This window comes from Sturnus vulgaris, unplaced genomic scaffold (genome assembly GCF_052056855.1).
Source record: "Sturnus vulgaris isolate bStuVul1 unplaced genomic scaffold, bStuVul1.hap1 Scaffold_155, whole genome shotgun sequence".
Taxonomy (NCBI): Eukaryota; Metazoa; Chordata; class Aves; order Passeriformes; family Sturnidae; genus Sturnus; species Sturnus vulgaris.
The window spans coordinates 1,816,736-1,835,001 of NW_028276072.1; the positions used below are offsets into that span (position 1 = coordinate 1,816,736).

Sequence of the window (18,266 nt, forward strand, 5' to 3'; positions counted from 1 at the left end):
GGCATGGCTGGGCCCGCTCTGCCCTCACATGGCTCTGACAGCTTTGCATCAGATGAGCCCGTTCTGAGCACAGCACCTGAGCTTTGTGCTTCTGCAGGTGAGTGAGACTCTCCTGCAGGCCAAGACACTGCAGTTAGAGACACACATCCAGTTGGCAAGAGCCCAAACTCTCCACAGTCCCAGCTGAACACCTGGATCTCCACAGGATGTTTTATTAGTTCCACTCTTCATTTCTTCTTGTCTGGAATTGTGCAATTGCACTTTCTTCTTCCTCTAGAAGTGTCATGACTGTACAAAATCTGGCGATTGGGCCATGCTCCTAAGGCAGTGCAGTCTGGAGCTGAGGATGGAGAATTGTCCTTCTGCACTTCCAAACCAAGCAAAAAGCCATAAGTGAGACTCTCTTTAAGAAACCCCTGATAATTTCAAAGGGAATGTGCAGCTCATTCACAGGGTGAGAAGGAAGGGCATCTTCTAAAGGATTTGGGCTGTGACAGAATTTAGATTCCCAGTCCTGCTTGGAGCTGGCAGGGCACAAAGGAATTTCTTCTTGCTTTCCACCAGTTTCACCACAATTTAAAATAATAATATTGGAAACAAACCCCAAAATCTTTTTTAAAAAGGTTACTGAGACCAGTAAGATGCATCAATGCCATCAGCTCATTTACAAAGTAAATAACTGAGTTTTCTGTTTCAAAAGACCAGTTACCTCTTAATTGAAAGTTCAAACAGAAGGTTTTTCACTGCAAACTTGGGTGTTTTTATCTTCCAAATTTTATAGAGGCTTTTTTTCTTTTCTTTTTCCTTTTTCTTTTCTTTAAAACAGAAAACATGCCATAAAAAAGGCGTGTCCTCTGCTGCTGGTTCCCGTGTGGAGCAGCTCCTTCCTTCTGGCTGAGCTGCTCAGGCAGAGCCCGGCAGCTCCTGGCCCTGCAGGGCTGAGGCTTTTCCCCATTGCTGGGCACAGACTGGTGGAGCAGCACTGCAGAGCACGGGGACACACAGAGGGGCCAGGAGCAGCTGCCTTTGTCCACCTGGAGCTGCAAGGGCCAAACTCTGAGCAGACAGGGCTGGCAGAGACTCACAGGCTCCTGTTTGCTGTGCTGCCCCACTTGTGCCCAGCCCAGCTCTGTGTGGGGCAGAGGGAGAACAAGGGGCAGCTCCCTCCCAGCCCCCAGCCCAGGGACCCCTCTGGCCCCGGGGCTTGGGGCACTGTCAGCACCCACTGCTGCAGCCACCGCCTCTGCTGGCACTGACAGCAACACCCAAATTGTGTCTGATCCCGAGGGAGCAGCAGCAGGGCCTGGATCTGATCCCTGACTCTGGGGCATGGCTGGGCAAACGACCCCCACAGCAGCAGCAGCAGCAGCAGCAGCAGCAGCAGCAGCAGCAGCAGCAGCAGCAGCAGCAGCACATGGACCTGACTTTCAGCACAGCCCCTGCCACTCTTCCCTCCCGAGTGCAGTGGTGTCACAGCAGCCTGGGCCACCTGGGAGCCCCCAGGGCCAGCAGGGACTGGAGATGGCAGCCCTGGGCTCCTGGAGGTTGTGCAGGGAACAGAGGTGGGGACTCCCTGTCCATGTGGAGCTTCCAGATGGAAAAGGCTGCTGTGAGCAGGCAGCTCCAAGGGCACAGAAAGGAGGGACTGGAGCCCCTGATCTGTGCCAGTCCCACAGTCCTGGGCAGCAGCCACCGAGCACAGGGGGAACAGAGGGCACAGCAAGAGGGACAAAACCAGTCAAGGTCAGAGAGTGGGAAGAGCCAGAGCTGGGAGCAGGAGCAGCTGCTTCACTGCACCCTTGGAGAAAGCTCTTGGCTGCTTCAAAGTGCTGAAAGGTGTGAAGGGCAGGGAGGAGAGCACAGCAAACAATGCTCCAGTTTCCACAGCCTCCCCTCTCAGTGTCCCAGGAGGAATTGGATGAACTGTATTCTTCTCTCTGAGCCATCTCGTTCAGCATGAGCAGCTCAGCACCAGGAGCTAAAGGAGCTGAAGCCTTAGGCCACAAGAGCTGACCAAGAGGGAACTTTTGACCAAAGTAATGCTGCCAACAGGGGCCTAGCTGAATGCAGCAGATGGAATCCTGGAATTATAGAATCCTTTGTGTTGCAAAAGACCTCTGAGCACATGGAGTCCAGCTGTTCACCCAGTACTGTCAAGTGTGGAGAGTTTTGTGGAGGACTGGCTACGTGAGAAGGGACATGATGAGATTCCGCTAGTCAGGAAATAAGGCCTTGGGCAAGAACATTGTGCCTTTGAGCAAGGAGCAAGGAAATCACGGGATGTCAAAATAAGAATTAGCTTTTGTCAAAACAAGAACTAGCTGTTGTGGTGGAGCCAGCACAGCCATCCGGAGTATGTAGCAATATGTGCAGGGATGACGTTTAACAAGGTGAGAGCACAGAACCCATGATGAGCTTAGCTTTTGCAATATGTATGAGCCTTATTATTGTGTCTATATAACTGCAGCCTTCTGATCAATAAATTGAGACTTGCTGATCATCATCTGGTGTGCTTGTCTCCCATCGTTCCCAGCAGTCAAGCCCAGCACTAAACCCAGTCCCTGAAGTGCCAAGGCTTGGACAACAGGCCCTGAGCCAAAGGTGACCTCTGGATGAACCTTCCAACCAAAGGTTATCTTTATATTAGCAAATATACATGGTCATTAGTGCTGTGATAGATGTATCCACTCATGAGTGAAACATGGATTGACCTTTCTGTATCTAGAAACCAGACAAGGCCATGAAATCTGACATCTGTCCTTGTTTGGGGCTGTATGGTCAAAGGCACCTGCCTTGGTTCCTCCTTGAGGCCTGGCCAGGCTTTGGGAGGAGCCCAAGAGGAGAATGAAAGCAGCTGTTCCTGCACTAGAAGTGCTGTCAGTTTGTTTATTCAGCACTATCAGAGCTGGGCCCTCTCACAGCGGGGTTGGAAGCCTCCCCTGTGGCTGGAGGCACCTGCAGGAATTCCCAGTGTCCAGGAGTGGCTCTGCAGTCCTTGGCTGTGACAGCTTCCCCAGCTGATGTGTGCACCTGGCTGATGGCAAAGTCTGAGGGTGACTGCTGCTGTCTCTTAATCCCTGCAGGCAATCTTTGGTGCTGATGGTTGGCTGCACTGCTGAGCTTCTCCTTTTGTGATGCTTTGCTGCTTTGAACTACAGTAAATGACACTGATTGCTGAACTTGGTGTCTGTGTCTCTGCTGCTGACCCTGCCCACTGCTAAAACAAAGTTGGTGTAGTCTGGCTAGGTCACCACAAAATGTTGCTTTTTAAATGTAAATGTAAGGAATCAGTCTTGTCTGAAATTCCCAGGTATGGGGAAAACCTTCCCTAGAGTTTGCTGGCTCTAAAGGGGGCTGAGGTTGGAGCACTGTGTGAGCAATGGGGAAGGCAGCTGAAAGAAGCTGAAGCACAGGATGTATTAAAATGCATCCAAAAATTGCACTTGGAAAAAGGAAAAGAACTTATGGGTATAGGAAGATGAGGGTGAATTTTGTAAACAGAATCCAGAAACAGCACCAACAGAAGGATCAATTGTTGTTGGTACTCTCCCACATGGAGGAACAGAAAATGTTCTTAATCTTGAGCTTGGATTTGTTTGTGCAAGAGAAATAATAGTAATATAATAAATAATTATATACATATGTAAAAAAAATATTTTAAATGTATCTATTTATATGTATATAATAACATTGTAGAATAATGTTCCAAATACTGATTTTTTTAGTTTTGGCTACTCAGGGATTTAACACTGAATACTCTAAAGAAATGATTGGCCAGGACCCAAATATCACTGGTAAACTGTGAGATTGTATACAATGAATGAAAGAGGAAAGGATGAAATTGGCAGTTTTTACAGGGTTTGCTGACACTAGGATGTGCAAGGCTTTATTTCTGTGAAAAATGCAGTTTGTAAGACTACTGGGTTTTTCATATACCAGACTACACAAGCTGCAGCATTGATTGAACAGATGAAGCAGTTGTTAAAAGAGCAGTTGAAAAAACGAGGAGATGGGAACCTGTCCCGATGGAGAACCCATCTCCCAGATGTGCTCCCTACCCTTAACAATGGCCCCACTGGGAAATGGGAACCCCCTGGATGTGCATGGCTGCACCCAGTTTGCAAATACAGCCAAGGACAGTGACACTGTGACTGCCTGGGAAATTATTCCGGGTGTGATGGCCCCTGACAGGGCCACCCCAGAGGCTGCAGGGCTGGACCTTCATGCATAGGAATTAATCAGGATAAATCAGGATCAAATGAGAGTCATCAGTACTGGAATAGTGATTCAGATTCCTCCAGGATACTTTGGTTTGATGATTGCTCACTCAAGCTTGGCCTTGAAAAGTGTTCATGTCATGGGAGGAGTAATTAGTTCAGATTATCAAGGATAAATTAATTAATTCTGTTAAACAGAAGTGAACAGTTGGATTATTCAACCCCATATTCAGTTGTGGAAGGGTAGCACAATTATTGATGCTGCAGTTTTAAAAGAACTGTGCAAAAAGGACACCCACCTCAAATCACTGCTGTTCATGGAGATAAAGGGTTTGGATGCACCAGTCCTAATAATGGAGCCAGAGTGTGGGTGCAGAGGCCAAATGGCCCTCCCAGGCCAGCTGAAGGAACAGCTCTGGGGAAAGACAACACTGTTTGACTCCTGAAACCTGGCTGAGAACAATGGGAATGTGTCCCTGCAGCCAAGTGTTCTGTGCCAGAACAAGTGAATGTTATGGGATATTGTTTTAGAGATCCTGCCAGACCAAATCTCCCTGTTTGCCCCAACAGCTCTTTGGAAAATGCTCTGATCCACGGGGCTCCATGTGAAGGCTGATGTGACACTGAGGATGTGGAATTCCACACAAATTCCATCCAGGAACCTGGGTGCCCACAGGGACTGGGACCTGGCACCTCTCCAGCCAGAGGGGAAAGGACCCCACCAAGCCTTGTCACCCACAGACAGCACAGTAGAGCTGAACAGCAAAGGACCTTGGGGACATTATTCTGGAATTAAAAAGGCATCAGCTCCATGGACAACACAATTATTGTTCCCAACGCAAATGAGACTGAGGAAAAATAATGAAGAACCGTGTCACTAAAGAACTACTGGTGTTTGTAAGTTGTATCTTGATAGCAGCCACAATCTTTGTTTGCCAGAAACACCTCTAGAGTTTTACCAAGGATTAGTCATGAAAATTGTGATGAAAATGTAAATATCAAAGTAGCTGAAATACTCAGTGTAACTAATTGCTGGATATGTTCTTGACCAGAGGGAAATCAAGGCAGAGCCATGGTTTGTCAGGACTTGCTTGACCCCAATCAGCCCCGTGGTGCATTTGGTGCTGAGCCCTTGAACCTCAGGGCCTGAGAGGAGATTGCACAAACCTTTCCAGGAGTCCAAGTCAGAAGAAAAACCCAAAGTGTCTTGAGGCATTAATGGGTCCCACTGAGGTCCATCCCCAACACAGGCTCGTCATGGACTCCTTGAAGGAGAGAACTGGAGGCCAGAATTGCCCAAAAACCACTCAGAGAGTAAGAGAGGAAAGGAAAAAGGAAAGTACCTTAAAAAACGGAAGTAACTTGAAGCATTAAGGAGCCCCACTGAGTGTCAGTACAAGGCTCTCAAGGGACTCGTTAAAGCAGATAATTGGAGCCATGATTGCATAAACTACTAAAAGAGTTGGTGTCAAAAGGGAAACTCCAAGTACCTTAGAAAAACTGAATACCTTGAAGCATTAATGAGCCCCACTGAGTATCATTACTGACAAAGCCTCTCAAGGGACTCATTAAAGCAGATAATTGGAGGCCATCACTGCACAAACCTCTCAGAGACTCAGTGTCAAAAAGTAGAACTTAAATTAACCCTGAGTGCCTTGAAGCATTAATGAGCCCCACTGAGTGTTGTTACTGAAAAAGGCTCTCAAGGGACTCATTAAAGCAGATAATTGGAGGCCATGATTGCACAAAGTTCTCAGAGACTCGAAGGCAAAAGCAAAACCCAAACCTTGAGTATCTCAAAGTATTAATGAGCCCCACTGAATGTCAATACAAAACTCTCAAGGGACTAATTAAAGCACATAACTGGGACATGATTCTATAAACTACTAAAAGAGTTGGTGTCAAAAGGGAAAGACTTGACATTTCTATGTCCTCATCTGTCATCTCTGCCTCGAATTTCCTGCTCTAACTGGAACCTGGGGACATTTTCTCAGTTGTGTCCCTCAGTGGGACCCATTAAAACTTCAAGAAACTTCAGCATTTTCATTTGAGTTCTTGAGAAGTTTTTGGAACACTCTCTCAGGGAATGATTATAATGTAAATATTTAATGAACCAAGAGGATTCATTAAAGTCCTTGTGCTGTGTCTGTGCTGCTGAGCTGGGCCGGGCTCCTGGCACAGAGGCAGCTCCCAAGGTAAACCAAGAGAAGCTTCAAAAAGACATTTCTGCTGAGGAGCAGCTCCTCTGCCAGCCCAGCAGGGCTGAGGGCACTGCCTGCAGGCACTGAGGGCACAGGAGCCAGGCACAGACAGGCTCAAGGCACTCAGGACTGGGAAGACATTGAGCTGAGACTGCACTTGGGGAAACATCTTCACAGCCCTGGACATGGTGAGTGTGTGGGTGCAGGGCAATGTCCCCTGTGCTCCTGGAGGGATCTCCTGGAGCCAGCACAGCCCACGGCCGGGGGATGTGTCAGGAGGACTCTCCCAGTTTCTCTGAGGCACAGGAGGAGGAGGAGGAGGAGGAGGAGGAGGAGGAGGAGGAGGAGGAGGAGGAGGAGGAGGAGGATGATGATGATGATGTTCTGCAGAGCGGGGCTGCCCTGGGCACCGTCAGAGGGACAGGGCAGGACGGCTCCTGCTGCCAGGGACGGCTGCAGGGGCTGAAGCTGGGGCTGCAGCCAGGGCTGCCCAGGGCTGTCCTGCAGAGCAGCTCCTGCAGCCCTCAGGGCTCTTGGCCAGCCCAGGCCATGTGCCACCTGCCAGGGACAGCTCTCAGCCTGCCTGGCAGCTCCCCATGGACTGTGGGGAGAAGTTGGAGGTGGAAGGAGCCACCCCCATCAGGGCAGATTCCTCCTGCTGTGGAGATGGTGCTGCATGGCCAGGGCTGCTCTCAGCTTTCTCCTCAAGGCAAGGCAAAGGGGCTGTCAGGTGTGTCTGTGTCACTGACACTCCTGCACTGTCCCACTGGGCATCAGCAGATGTGCCTCCCATCTCCCTCACAAAGTGCCTCCTCTCCCTCCTGTGCCTACAGACAGCAGCAGCAGCACCTTGGCTTGCAGCATCTCAGTTTGTGTGAGCTGCCCTTAAGGCCCTGCTGGCAGGGAGATGGCCCTGGGCAGTGCCCTGTGCTGGGAGGGGTGTGCAGGGCAGAGCTGAGCCCCCAGGGCTGGGCTGGGCTCTGGCACCAACGGCAGGGACAAGGCTTGGATAGAGAGAAACAGCTCCTAGAAGCCACAACTCTAGGCAGCAGAGAGCCACATGAACACTGGATACCCTCCTGCCCAGCTGCACAAGGAAAGAGAGGGTTTACAGTAACTTACTTAAAAACCCGACCATTCAAAGGAGTCAACTTTGTAGGAATCGCTGCCTTGGGACGGTTGGGACAAACTCAGGCACTCTCTTTATTCCAGTCTTGAAGTTTGCAGTTTATTTCGTTGGGCGTGGGTTTATATAAGCCCCTGCTGGGAACTGCAGCCGCAGCTCAGAGCAGGGCAGAGAGAGGGATAGAGTGAGAGTAAAAGAAGAGAGCTTAAGAAAGTAAGAACGAAGAGAGTAAGGGCATAAGAGAGTGATTTTCCCGCTTACAATACATTAAATCTTCTATGTTGAATATTCTAATTTCCACTAACCAATCTAATACAAGATACAAATTCTCTAACATTTGCATGCAACCTATAGGAATCACTATATTACCATGTTTTTCTGCTTTTCTTATCTCTAAATTTTATCTGGGACCCTTCCTGCCATGCCTAGGGAGGATGTCGTTTTCTTCTTGGTATTTGCAGCATCTAACATTATCTAAACAAAGGGGCCTTCAGGCATTCAGTTGCTTTCAGCCACACAGTCGAAAATTGCTATCATTTCTATTTCACTTATATTTTCCATATTCTCAAAGTCTTTTGCTAGGCACTTGTATTTATAAGGTTTTCCTAATTCATCCTTCCCAACACAACTTTATCTTTCCAGTCAGTTTTAAGTATGATTTTCCAGAAATACAGGGAGGTGAAATGAGCAATAGATGCTTGTGTAAGACCAGGAGGTCTGACTGCACTGGGGCACAGGGAGCCCTGTTTTCCCTCTGGACTCCTCAGAGTTCAGGTGGAGAGCAATGCTGCAGATGAGGCATTAACTCAGCAGCAGCAGAAATCCGAACTCAAGAATGAAATTTTTACTCAGGTTCACTAACAGGAAGAGAAATAGTTTTGAGAGGATTTCTAATTTAATTGCACAGGATTGACTCAAAGAAATCTGTCCCAGCTTGTCAATGTTTTCTTTTAACAGTCCACAATACACAGAATGAAGAAATGTCCAACAGCAGCTCCATCAGCCACTTCCTCCTGCTGCCATTGGCAGACACGCGGCAGCTGCAGCTCCTGCACTTCTGCCTCTTCCTGGCCATCTCCCTGGCTGCCCTCCTGGCCAACGGCCTCATCATCAGCGCCGTAGCCTGCGGCCACCACCTGCACACCCCCATGTTCTTCTTCCTGCTCAACCTGGCCCTCACTGACCTGGGCTCCATCTGCACCACTGTCCCCAAAGCCATGCACAATTCCCTCTGGGACACCAGACACATCTCCTACGCTGGATGTGCTGCTCAGGTATTTTTCTTTGCCTTTTTCATTGCAGCAGAATTTTCATTTCTCACCATCATGTGCTACGACCGCTACGTGTCCATCTGCAAACCCCTGCACTACGGGACCCTCCTGGGCAGCAGAGCTTGTGCCCACATGGCAGCAGCTGCCTGGGCCAGTGGCTTTCTCAATGCTCTGCTGCACACAGCCAATACATTTTCCCTGCCCCTGTGCAAGGGCAATGCCCTGGGCCAGTTCTTCTGTGAAGTGCCACACATCCTCAAACTCTCCTGCTCACACTCCAACCTCAGGGAAGTTGGCCTTCTTGTGGTCACTTTCTGTTTAGGATTTGGCTGCTTCGTGTTTATTGTTTTCTCCTATGTGCAGATCTTCAGGGCTGTGCTGAGGATCCCCTCAGAGCAGGGACGGCACAAAGCCTTTTCCACCTGCCTCCCTCACCTGGCTGTGCTCTCCCTGTTCCTCAGCACTGACACATTTGTCTACCTGAAGCCCCTCTCCATCTCATCCTCAGCAACAGACCTTGTAGTTTCAGTTTTGTACTCACTGGTGCCTCCAGTCCTGAACCCTCTCATTTATAGCTTGAGGAACCAGGAGCTCAAAGAAGCTCTCAGGAAAGCCATGACTGGATGCTTTTCAGCCCTTTCATTTTCCCATAACAACCCTCACATTGCTTTGCATTGGGAAGCAGAAAGGAGATAGAAACAAACCCCTGGTTTGGCTCCTGCTGTGTAGAGCTGGCACAGCATCAGCGCTGTCTTGCAGCATTCTCTCTCCATCAAGCAGCTGAGAGAGGGTCAGATCCTGGGAAGGGACACCAGCCCAGTGACCCTAATTAACCAAAACAATATTCCAGAGTGTATAAATCTAAGGAAAGGAGGGTGAACTGGGGGCATTCCCTATTTTACAGTGTTTTCCTTCCCGATCAACCTCTGCCTGTTGAATTCCTGCTTCCTGGAAAGTGGCTGAACATAAATTGCTGAGGGGAAGTAGAGAATAAAATTTTATTTTTTTTGTTTCTTTTTGCTGATGCATGTAAAAACTTCTTTTGCTATAGAAAACTGTCTTATCTCAACGTATGAGTTGTATTCTGTATTATTTTCTCTCCCCTGTCCAGCCAAGGAGGGGAGTGATTGAGTGGCTTGGTGGGCACATGGAATCCAGTGGAGGTATCCCACCAGCAGAAGCCACAGAAGGCCTTCTTTCCTCTGTCAGCAGCTCCTAATGCACATCATGAGAGGCCATGTCTGCTTTTATATATATTTTTTTTCGGTTTCTGATTCTGTTATATTAAAAGAAATGCTATTATTCACCCCCATCTAGTTACTTACTTACAACCCTTCTTGTGTGACCCAGAGACATTGTGTAAGAAGGGGGTCTCACATTGCATTAAGGTGAAATAAATGACCGTGCAACCACATTTTAAAAATGTTTTACTATCCTCATGAGAGAAGGAAGGATCAGAAATGGGCACAGCTTTGTGGCTGCCCCAGCTCTGGGATGGGCCCTGGGCGTGGAGCAGGAGCAGCTCTGGAGGGCCCCAAGGCCAGGGCTGTTGTGCTGGCCTGGGCAGATGGGATGGCAGGAGGGGCTGCAGAGCTCTCAGGAGCTCAGGGAGAGGGGAGCAGGGCACCCAGGGAGCCTCCTTTTGCCTTGGCCAAGCACCTTCCCCATGGCTGGGGCTGAGTCCACTCGGAGCTGCAGCTGCTGCTGTGCCCTTGGCAGGGGCTGAGGCCGTGGGGCCACGGCCCAGAGCCCCCTGGCCTGAGCAGAGCTGTGGGGCCAGAGCCGGCTGGGCTGTGCTGGGGAGAGGCCCTTGGTGCTGCACAGAGCTCAGGGCAGCTGGCACAGCTTGCAGGGAGCTGGGCTGGCCTGAGAGAGCCTGCCAGAGAAAGCAGCAGTGTCCATGTCAGCCTGGCTGAGCGTGCAGGGGCAGGACTCAGCCCAGGCCTTGTGGGGCAGGGCCAGCACCTGGGGAAGGCATTGCAAACAGACAAGTGGCCCAGAGAGGAGGCTGCTCTGTGCCCTTGGTGGCATGCACAGAGCAGGGAGGGGGCCCAGGACATTTGTCAGCGCCAGCCTCTGTCCCCAGCCCTTGCCAGCCCTGGCTGCTGAGCCCAGCTTTGCCCTGGGCTGAGTTTGGCTGTGGCCCAGCTCCATCCTCCTGCGGGGCTCAGGGCCTGTTCTGGCCCATGGCCAGCCCTGCCCGGCCTCTGTGCTGGCCCAGAGCCCGGCAGAGCCCGGGGCAGGGCTGTCAGTGCAGGCCCACAGGTGCCACGGGCTGGGCAGGAGCTGGCAGAGGCTGCCCAGCAGGGAGGCCATGGGGCACAGAGCCCCAGGGCTGCTTTGGGCACCATGGCTGCACCTCCAGCTCTACAGGAGATGTGAGACATGGGAGCAGAGACAAATAATTCCTGCTGGATTCTTTAGTGTGTTTGCTTATACAGGTGATGTCCATCCACATGTAGAGGAGGTGTTTTGTGTCAGGTAACACTGGCAGAGTGATAAGAATAATATTATTCAGCTGAAAAATTGTTCATGCATAATACACAATGAGGAAAATAAAGACACATATAATCAGAAGAGCACCTGAGTTTTGCAGATGATGAGAGCCTCATTGATGTTCCAGCAGACAAACCTGTTTAAATACTTTCTCCAAAGTTTCCTTCAGATGAGAGGTGACCACCAGAGGCCATGGGAAGCCAGAGCTCTATGTCCTGGCAGCCTTTGACTGGGAGTAAGCCTTGCATGTAGGGAATTGTTCAGGGGGAGTATCAATTTTGGAAGTGGCACCTGGAAAGAGGGATGGTTCTTTTCCACAGGAAGGAAAGCATAAAGCCCCAGTGGTCCGGGGACTGATGAGAGGCCGACCTCAACATTCCAAGGTTAGCTGGATCTTTCAGGTGGCCCCTGGGAGGCCAAACCAGCCATATCTGTTTCATCTCGCCTTGGTTCAATGAGGCCCCACAGTGTCACAATGGTCTCCAAAGGAAGGAAACCACAGAGCCCCAGTGTTTCAGGGGCAGATGAGCAGCAGGCACCAGATGCCAAGGCCTGGCAGACCTGTCTGTCCTGGCAGGTTTGTCTGGGAGCAGCCCTTGGATATAAAGAATTTTAAATGTGGAATCCTAATTTCAGTCATTTGTGCCTGGAGGAGAAGGCCAGTTCTTTTCCACAGAAAGGAAAGCTCATAGCCCCTGTGTTTGGAAGGCAGGGGAGAGCCAGCCCTCAGGAGGCCAAGGCCAGTTAGACCTGTCTGTAATGGCAGCTTTTGTGTAGGAGCAATCTTTGGATCTAGGACTTTTGGAGGTGGAATCCCAATTTCGGCCATGGGCACTCGGAGAAAGGAAGGATGATTCTTCTCCACTGGAAGGGAAGTATAGGGCCCTGGTGTTTCAGAGGCAGATGAGCAGTAGCCACCAGAGGCAGCCAGACCCATCTGTCCTGGTATCTTTTGTCTTAGAACAATCCTTGATTACATAGAATTTTGGAGGCAGAATCCCAATTTCAGCCATGAGCACATGGAGAAGGATGGTTCTTTTCTGTAGGAAGGAAAGCAAGGAGCCCCAATGTCTCAGGGCAGAATAGAGGCAACCACCAGAGGCCAAGGGCAGCCAGGCCTGTCTGTCCTGGCAGCTTTTGTTTGGGAGAAACCCTTGCACATAGGGAATTTTGGAGGAGAAATACCAATTTTGGCCTTGGGTGTCTGTTCAAGAGAGACAGTTCTTTTCCATAGGAAGGAAAGCTCTGAGCCCCAGGGTTTGAAGGCAGGTGAGAGCTGGCTCTCAGGAATACAGGGACAGCCACACTTGCTGGTAAAGACTGCTTTTGTCTGAGAGCAATCCCTGGATAATGGAAATTTGGGAGAGGGAATCCCATTTTGACCTTGGATGCTTGAGTGAGAAGGACAGTTCTTTTCATTCTGAAGGAAAGCCCAAAGCCCCAGTATTTCAGGGACACATGAGAAGAGACCCTTGATCTGCCAAGGGCACTGAACCAGTCAGGCCAAGCTAACAAGATCTGTTACCTGTTCCCTTGGATCCATGGGACCCTGCAGTGTCACAATGGTCCCTTTCTTCCATGATCCCTTGCAGTATCAAAATGGTTTCCTTGGTTCCATGGGACTGCACATTGACACAATAGCTCCTTGGTTCCATGAGGCCACAGAGTGTCACTGTGATTCCATACAGTCCTGCAGTGTCACAAGGGTCCCTTGGTTCCATTGGGCTCCTCAGGATCACAATGGCCCCATGGCTGCACAAGGCACAGCTGTGTCACACTGGCCCCTGGCTTCCATGGGGCCCCACAGTGTGACAACTGTCCCTTGCTTCCATGGGGCCTTGCAGTGTCACAATGCTCTCCTTGCTTCCACAAGGTCCTGCAGAGCCCCTTCATTCAACGAGACCTTGAAGTGTCACAGTGGTCTCCAGTATTCCATGAAGCCCCACAATGTCACATCCAACCTTTGGTTCCTGCACTGTCACATGAACCCTTAGTTCCACGGGCCCTGCAGTGTCACAATGGTCTCCTTGGTTCTGTGGGGCCACAAAGTGTCACAATGGCCCCTTTGTTGAATGAGGCCTGTTGTGTCACAGTAGTCTCCATGACTCCATAAGGCTCTGTAATGTCACAAAAGACCATTGGTTCCATGAGACCCCACATGTCACAGTGGACACTTGGTCCCACTGAGTCCTACAGTGTCTCTTGGGCCCCCTTCATTTCACAAGGTCCTGAAGTGCCACAATGGTCCTCAGGCTAGAGGAGGCTTCACAGTGTCATCATGGTCTCCATGAGGCCCAACTGCTTCAAAATGGCCTCCATGGTTCCATGGACCCTTTAGTGTAGTAGTGGTCTTCTTGATTTCATGGTGTCAGAATGTCCCCATGGTCTCATGGAGCCCCACAGTGTCACTGTGGTCCCCTTGATTCCATGAGGCCCTGCTGTGCTACAATGACCCCTTGGTTATACAAGGCCCTGCAGTGTCACAATGGCCCCTTGGATCCAGTGGGTCCCAAAGAGTCACAATAGTCTCCATTGTTCCATGAGGCCCTGCAATGCCACAATGGACCTCTGGTTCTATAAAGCCCCACCGTGTCTCAAATGGCCCCATGGTTCCATGAGGCTTGGCACTCTCAGAATGGCCCCTTTTCTTCATGGAGCACCACAGTATCAGAATGGTCTCCATGGTTCCATGGCGTCCCCCAGTGTAACAATGGACCTTTGTTCCATGAGGTTCCTCAGTGTCACAATGGCCCCTTGGGTCCACATGACCCCACAAAGACTTGTGGTTCCATGAACTGTCATGTTGTCCACAACAGCCTCCTTGGTTCTGCAGTGTCACCATGGATCCTTTATTCCATGAGGTTCTCCAGTGTCACCATGGACTCCTTGGTTCTGTCAGGCCCTGCTGTGTCACAATGGCCCCTTATCTCCATGAGGCCTTTCTCTGTCACAATGACCTTTTGGTTTTAGGAGTTTCCATGGTGTCACAATGGTCTCCTTGGATCTGCAGTATCACAATGGACCATCAGTTCCATGTGGCCCTGCAGTTTCATAATGGACTTAGGTTCCATGCAGCCCCACAATGTCATAATGTTCCTTAGTTCCGTGGCATTGTGTTGTGCCACAATGGACACTTTGTACCATGAGATTCCAGAGTGTCACAATTGACTCCTTGGGTCTGTGAGGCCATGCTGTGACCAAATCCAAAAATACCTGAATAAGACTCCTTAACACTAATTTGATGATAAAGAGGGCATAATTTATTGAGGCCTGAGGTCCAGGAGCAGATAACACCTAACCTGACCTGGACAAATGACTGAAAATGCATGTTGCTCATATGCAGTTGTTATGTATGTATTACAATTTACCCATTTCCATGAAACCTACCCCATGTTCCCAGATTCAGTCCTTGCTTTTTCTGTCACTGCACCCTTGAGACAGATGTCGTCTTCTTCTCTTCCAACCATCCTTGCAGGGAAAGCAGCCCCTCAGTACCTTGTTTATCTGCTAAATTGCGCAGGCAAAGTAAAACTTGAATTAAACCCTTTTGGTGTCAAGGCCAAGGCTTTGTGTGTGCAGGCAGAGGCAGGCAGGAGGCAGAGCTGTCAGCAAAGGAAGGGGCCAGCGAGGTGGGGCAGCCGGGGGATGACGACAGCCTGCAGGGACAGAGGCGCAGGGCATGGACACCGTAGGACAGCCTGGGCTGCAGAGGGCACAGGGATGGGCAGCAGCTGAAAGGCCCTGACACAGCCAACTCCTGCAGCACTTGGGCCATGCAGGCTGGCCCTGGGCCTGAGGCCAGCAGGGGACAAGTGAGCCTTGCTGTGCTGGGGCCTCATTGCCTCCTTGTCCCTGCTCAGCAGCCTGGCAGGGGCCGCCCCATGGTGCTGCCCTTGGCATTGCACATGCCCAGAGCCCAGTGGCCCGGGAAGAGCCCTGAGCAATGAGGGAGGGACAGGATCTGCCTTGCCAGGGGCTGGGGCTCAGCCCTTGGCCCTTTGCATTTCTGAAACACATCCAGGTTTGCTCAACATCACAGACACCTTTCCCTTGTTTGTCCCCATCTGTCATCAGTGCCTCCAGTGTTCTACTCTAACTGGAACCCAAGCGTTGAAATTCAAAATGCAAGGAATTCTCAGAACATTGGGTTTGTAAGGTAAAGTTTAGAACTAAGCACAGTTAAGTAGAGATAGGTAAATACTAAAATATTTTGTCCTATTGAGTCATACTACAGTGTGAACTTAGCCAATCATATAACAGAGAAACATACATTGCTGCACTCTGAAACTTGTTACCATTGTAACTAACTTTTTTCTTTATCTTAAATTCTAATGCTAAACCAATCTTAACTCAACTATGCTTAATTCTAGGCTTTGCCTTACAGACCCAGTGTCCTGAGAATTCCTTGCAGTTTGAATTCCAACACCCAGGTTCCAGTTAGAGCAGAACACTGGAGGCACTGATGACAGGTGGGGACAAACAAGGGAAAGGTGTCTGTGATGCTGAGCAAACCTGGATGTGTTTCAGGAATGCAGAGGGCCAAGGGCTGAGCCCCAGCCCCTGGCAAGGCAGATCCTGTCCCTCCCTCATTGCTCAGGGCTCTTCCCGGGCCACTGGGCTCTGGGCATGTGCAATGCCAAGGGCAGCACCATGGGGCGGCCCCTGCCAGGCTGCTGAGCAGGGACAAGGAGGCAATGAGGCCCCAGCACAGCAAGGCTCACTTGTCCCCTGCTGGCCTCAGGCCCAGGGCCAGCCTGCATGGCCCAAGTGCTGCAGGAGTTGGCTGTGTCAGGGCCTTTCAGCTGCTGCCCATCCCTGTGCCCTCTGCAGCCCAGGCTGTCCTACGGTGTCCATGCCCTGCACCAAATTAGTGTTAAGGAGTCTTATTCTGATATTTTGAAGATTTGGTGACTGCAGGGCTTCACAGTACGAAAGTGTCAACTGTGACACTATGGAATCTGAAGGTACAAAGGGGACTTTTGGTACTGTGGGAACTCATGTAACTAAAATTTATTGTGGCAGAGGGGTCCCATGGAACCAAGGGGCCATAGTTACACTGTGGGTCTCATAGAGCCAAAGATCCATTGTGATACTGCAGGGCCTCATGGAACAATGGAGACTATTATGAAATGGAATCACAGAATGAATGAGGTAGGAAAAGATCTTTGAGATCATCAAGTCCAACCTATGACGGAACATCACCTCAAAAACTGAACCATGACTCTGAGTGCCACGTCTTTTTTTTAATGCTTCCAGGGATGGTGACTCCACCACCTCCCTGGGCAGAAGATTCCAGTGCCCAATCACTCTTTCAGTGAAGAATTTTTCTCCTGATGTCAAACCTATCCTACCCCTAGCTCATCTTCAGATTGTGTCCTCTCGTTCTGTCAGTGGTTGCCTGGGAGAAGAGACCGACCCCCACCTGACTGCAACCTCTGTTCAGGTGGTTGTAGAGAGTCTCCCTGTAGACCATTGTAGCCATTGGGGCCATTGTAGCACGGCAGGGCCTCATGGAATCAAGGGGATCACAGTGACAGTGTGGGGCTCCATGGGACAAAGGGGCCATTCTGACACCATGGAATCAAGGAGAACTTTGTTACAGTACTGGGCATCATGGAACAAAGGAGGCCGTTGTGACACAGCAGGGCCTCATGGAACCATGGAGACCATGATGACACTTTGAGGCCTCGTGGAACCAAAGGACCACTGTGGCACTGCAGGGACTCATGGAATCATGGAGACTGTTGTGACACTTTGCGGCCCCATGGAACCAAGGAGTCCATTGTGACACTACAGGGCCCCATGGATCTAAGGATTCATGGAATAATGCAGTATCCCATGGAAGCAAAGGTTAAATGTGACATTGCAGGGCCTCATGGAATCCTTGTGACACTTTGAGGCCGTGTTGGATCAAGGGGCTCTGCAGTACCTTGTGGAACCAAGGAGACCCTTCTGCCATTGTGAGTCTCCATGGAACCAAGGGTCCATTGGGATACTGCAGCACCAAGGAGATCCCTGTGACACTGCAAGGGCTCATGGAAACAAGAGACCATTGTGACACTGTGGAACCCCTTGGAAACAAGGGGCCCATGTGACACAGCTGGGCCTCATGGAACCAAGGATCCAATTTGACACAACCACTGTGACACTGCAGGGCGCCATGGATCCAAGGGAACAGGTAACAGGTCTGGTTGGCTTGGCCTGACTGCTCCAACTGCCCTTGGCCTTTCAGGAGTCTCTTCTAATGTGTCCCTGAAACACTGAGGCTCTGGGCTTGCCTTCCAATGGAAAAGAACCATCCTTCTCATTCAAGCATCCATGGCCAAAATTGGGATTCCACCTCCAAAAGTCCTAGATCCAAAGATTGCTCCTACACAAAAGCTGCCATTACAGACAGGTCTAACTGGCCTTGGCCTCCTGAGGGCCGGCTCTCACCTGCCTTCCAAACACAGGGGCTGCATGCTTTCCTTTCTATGGAAAAGAACTGGCCTTCTCCTCCAGGCACAAATGGCTGAAATTGGGATTCAATATTCAAAACTCTGTATATCCAAGGGTTGCTGCCAGAAAAACCTTCCAGGACAGAGAGGTCTGTCTGACCTTGGCCTCTGGTGGCTGCAGTTCATCAGCCCCTGAAACACTGGGGCTCTGTGGTTTCCTTCCTGTGGACATCATGGTGACACTGTGGGGCTCTATGGAACCAAGGGGCCATTGCAACACTGCAAGGCACCATCGATCCAAGGGACCATTGTGACACTGTGGGGACTCCGTGGCACCAAGGACATCACTGTGGCCCTGCTGGGCCGCATGGTGCCAAGGGGCTGGTGTGAAGCAGCAGGGCTTTGTGGAGCCAAGAGGCCATTGTTGCATTCCAGGGCCTGGTGCAGCCCAAGGGCCGTTGTGATCCTGCAGGGCACCGTGGATCCATGGAGACCATTGTGGCATTGCAAGGCCCCAT

The 18,266-nt window shown here is 50.5% G+C and overlaps 2 protein-coding genes across 2 annotated transcripts; both read left to right on the forward strand.

Moving 5' to 3' along the window:
• Positions 1–8,524: 8,524 nt before the first annotated feature.
• On the forward strand, positions 8,525–10,229 carry LOC148219324 (olfactory receptor 14I1-like). Its single transcript, XM_088157704.1, has 2 exons — positions 8,525–8,818; positions 9,927–10,229. Exons 1-2 carry the CDS (start codon positions 8,525–8,527, stop codon positions 10,032–10,034), a joined length of 402 nt encoding a protein of 133 aa, XP_088013830.1. The 3' UTR covers positions 10,035–10,229.
• LOC148219325 (olfactory receptor 14J1-like) lies at positions 8,870–9,587 on the forward strand. Its single transcript, XM_088157703.1, has one exon. The coding sequence runs from the start codon at positions 8,870–8,872 to the stop codon at positions 9,509–9,511; it is 642 nt and encodes a 213-aa protein (XP_088013829.1). The 3' UTR covers positions 9,512–9,587.
• Positions 10,230–18,266: the final 8,037 nt, after the last annotated feature.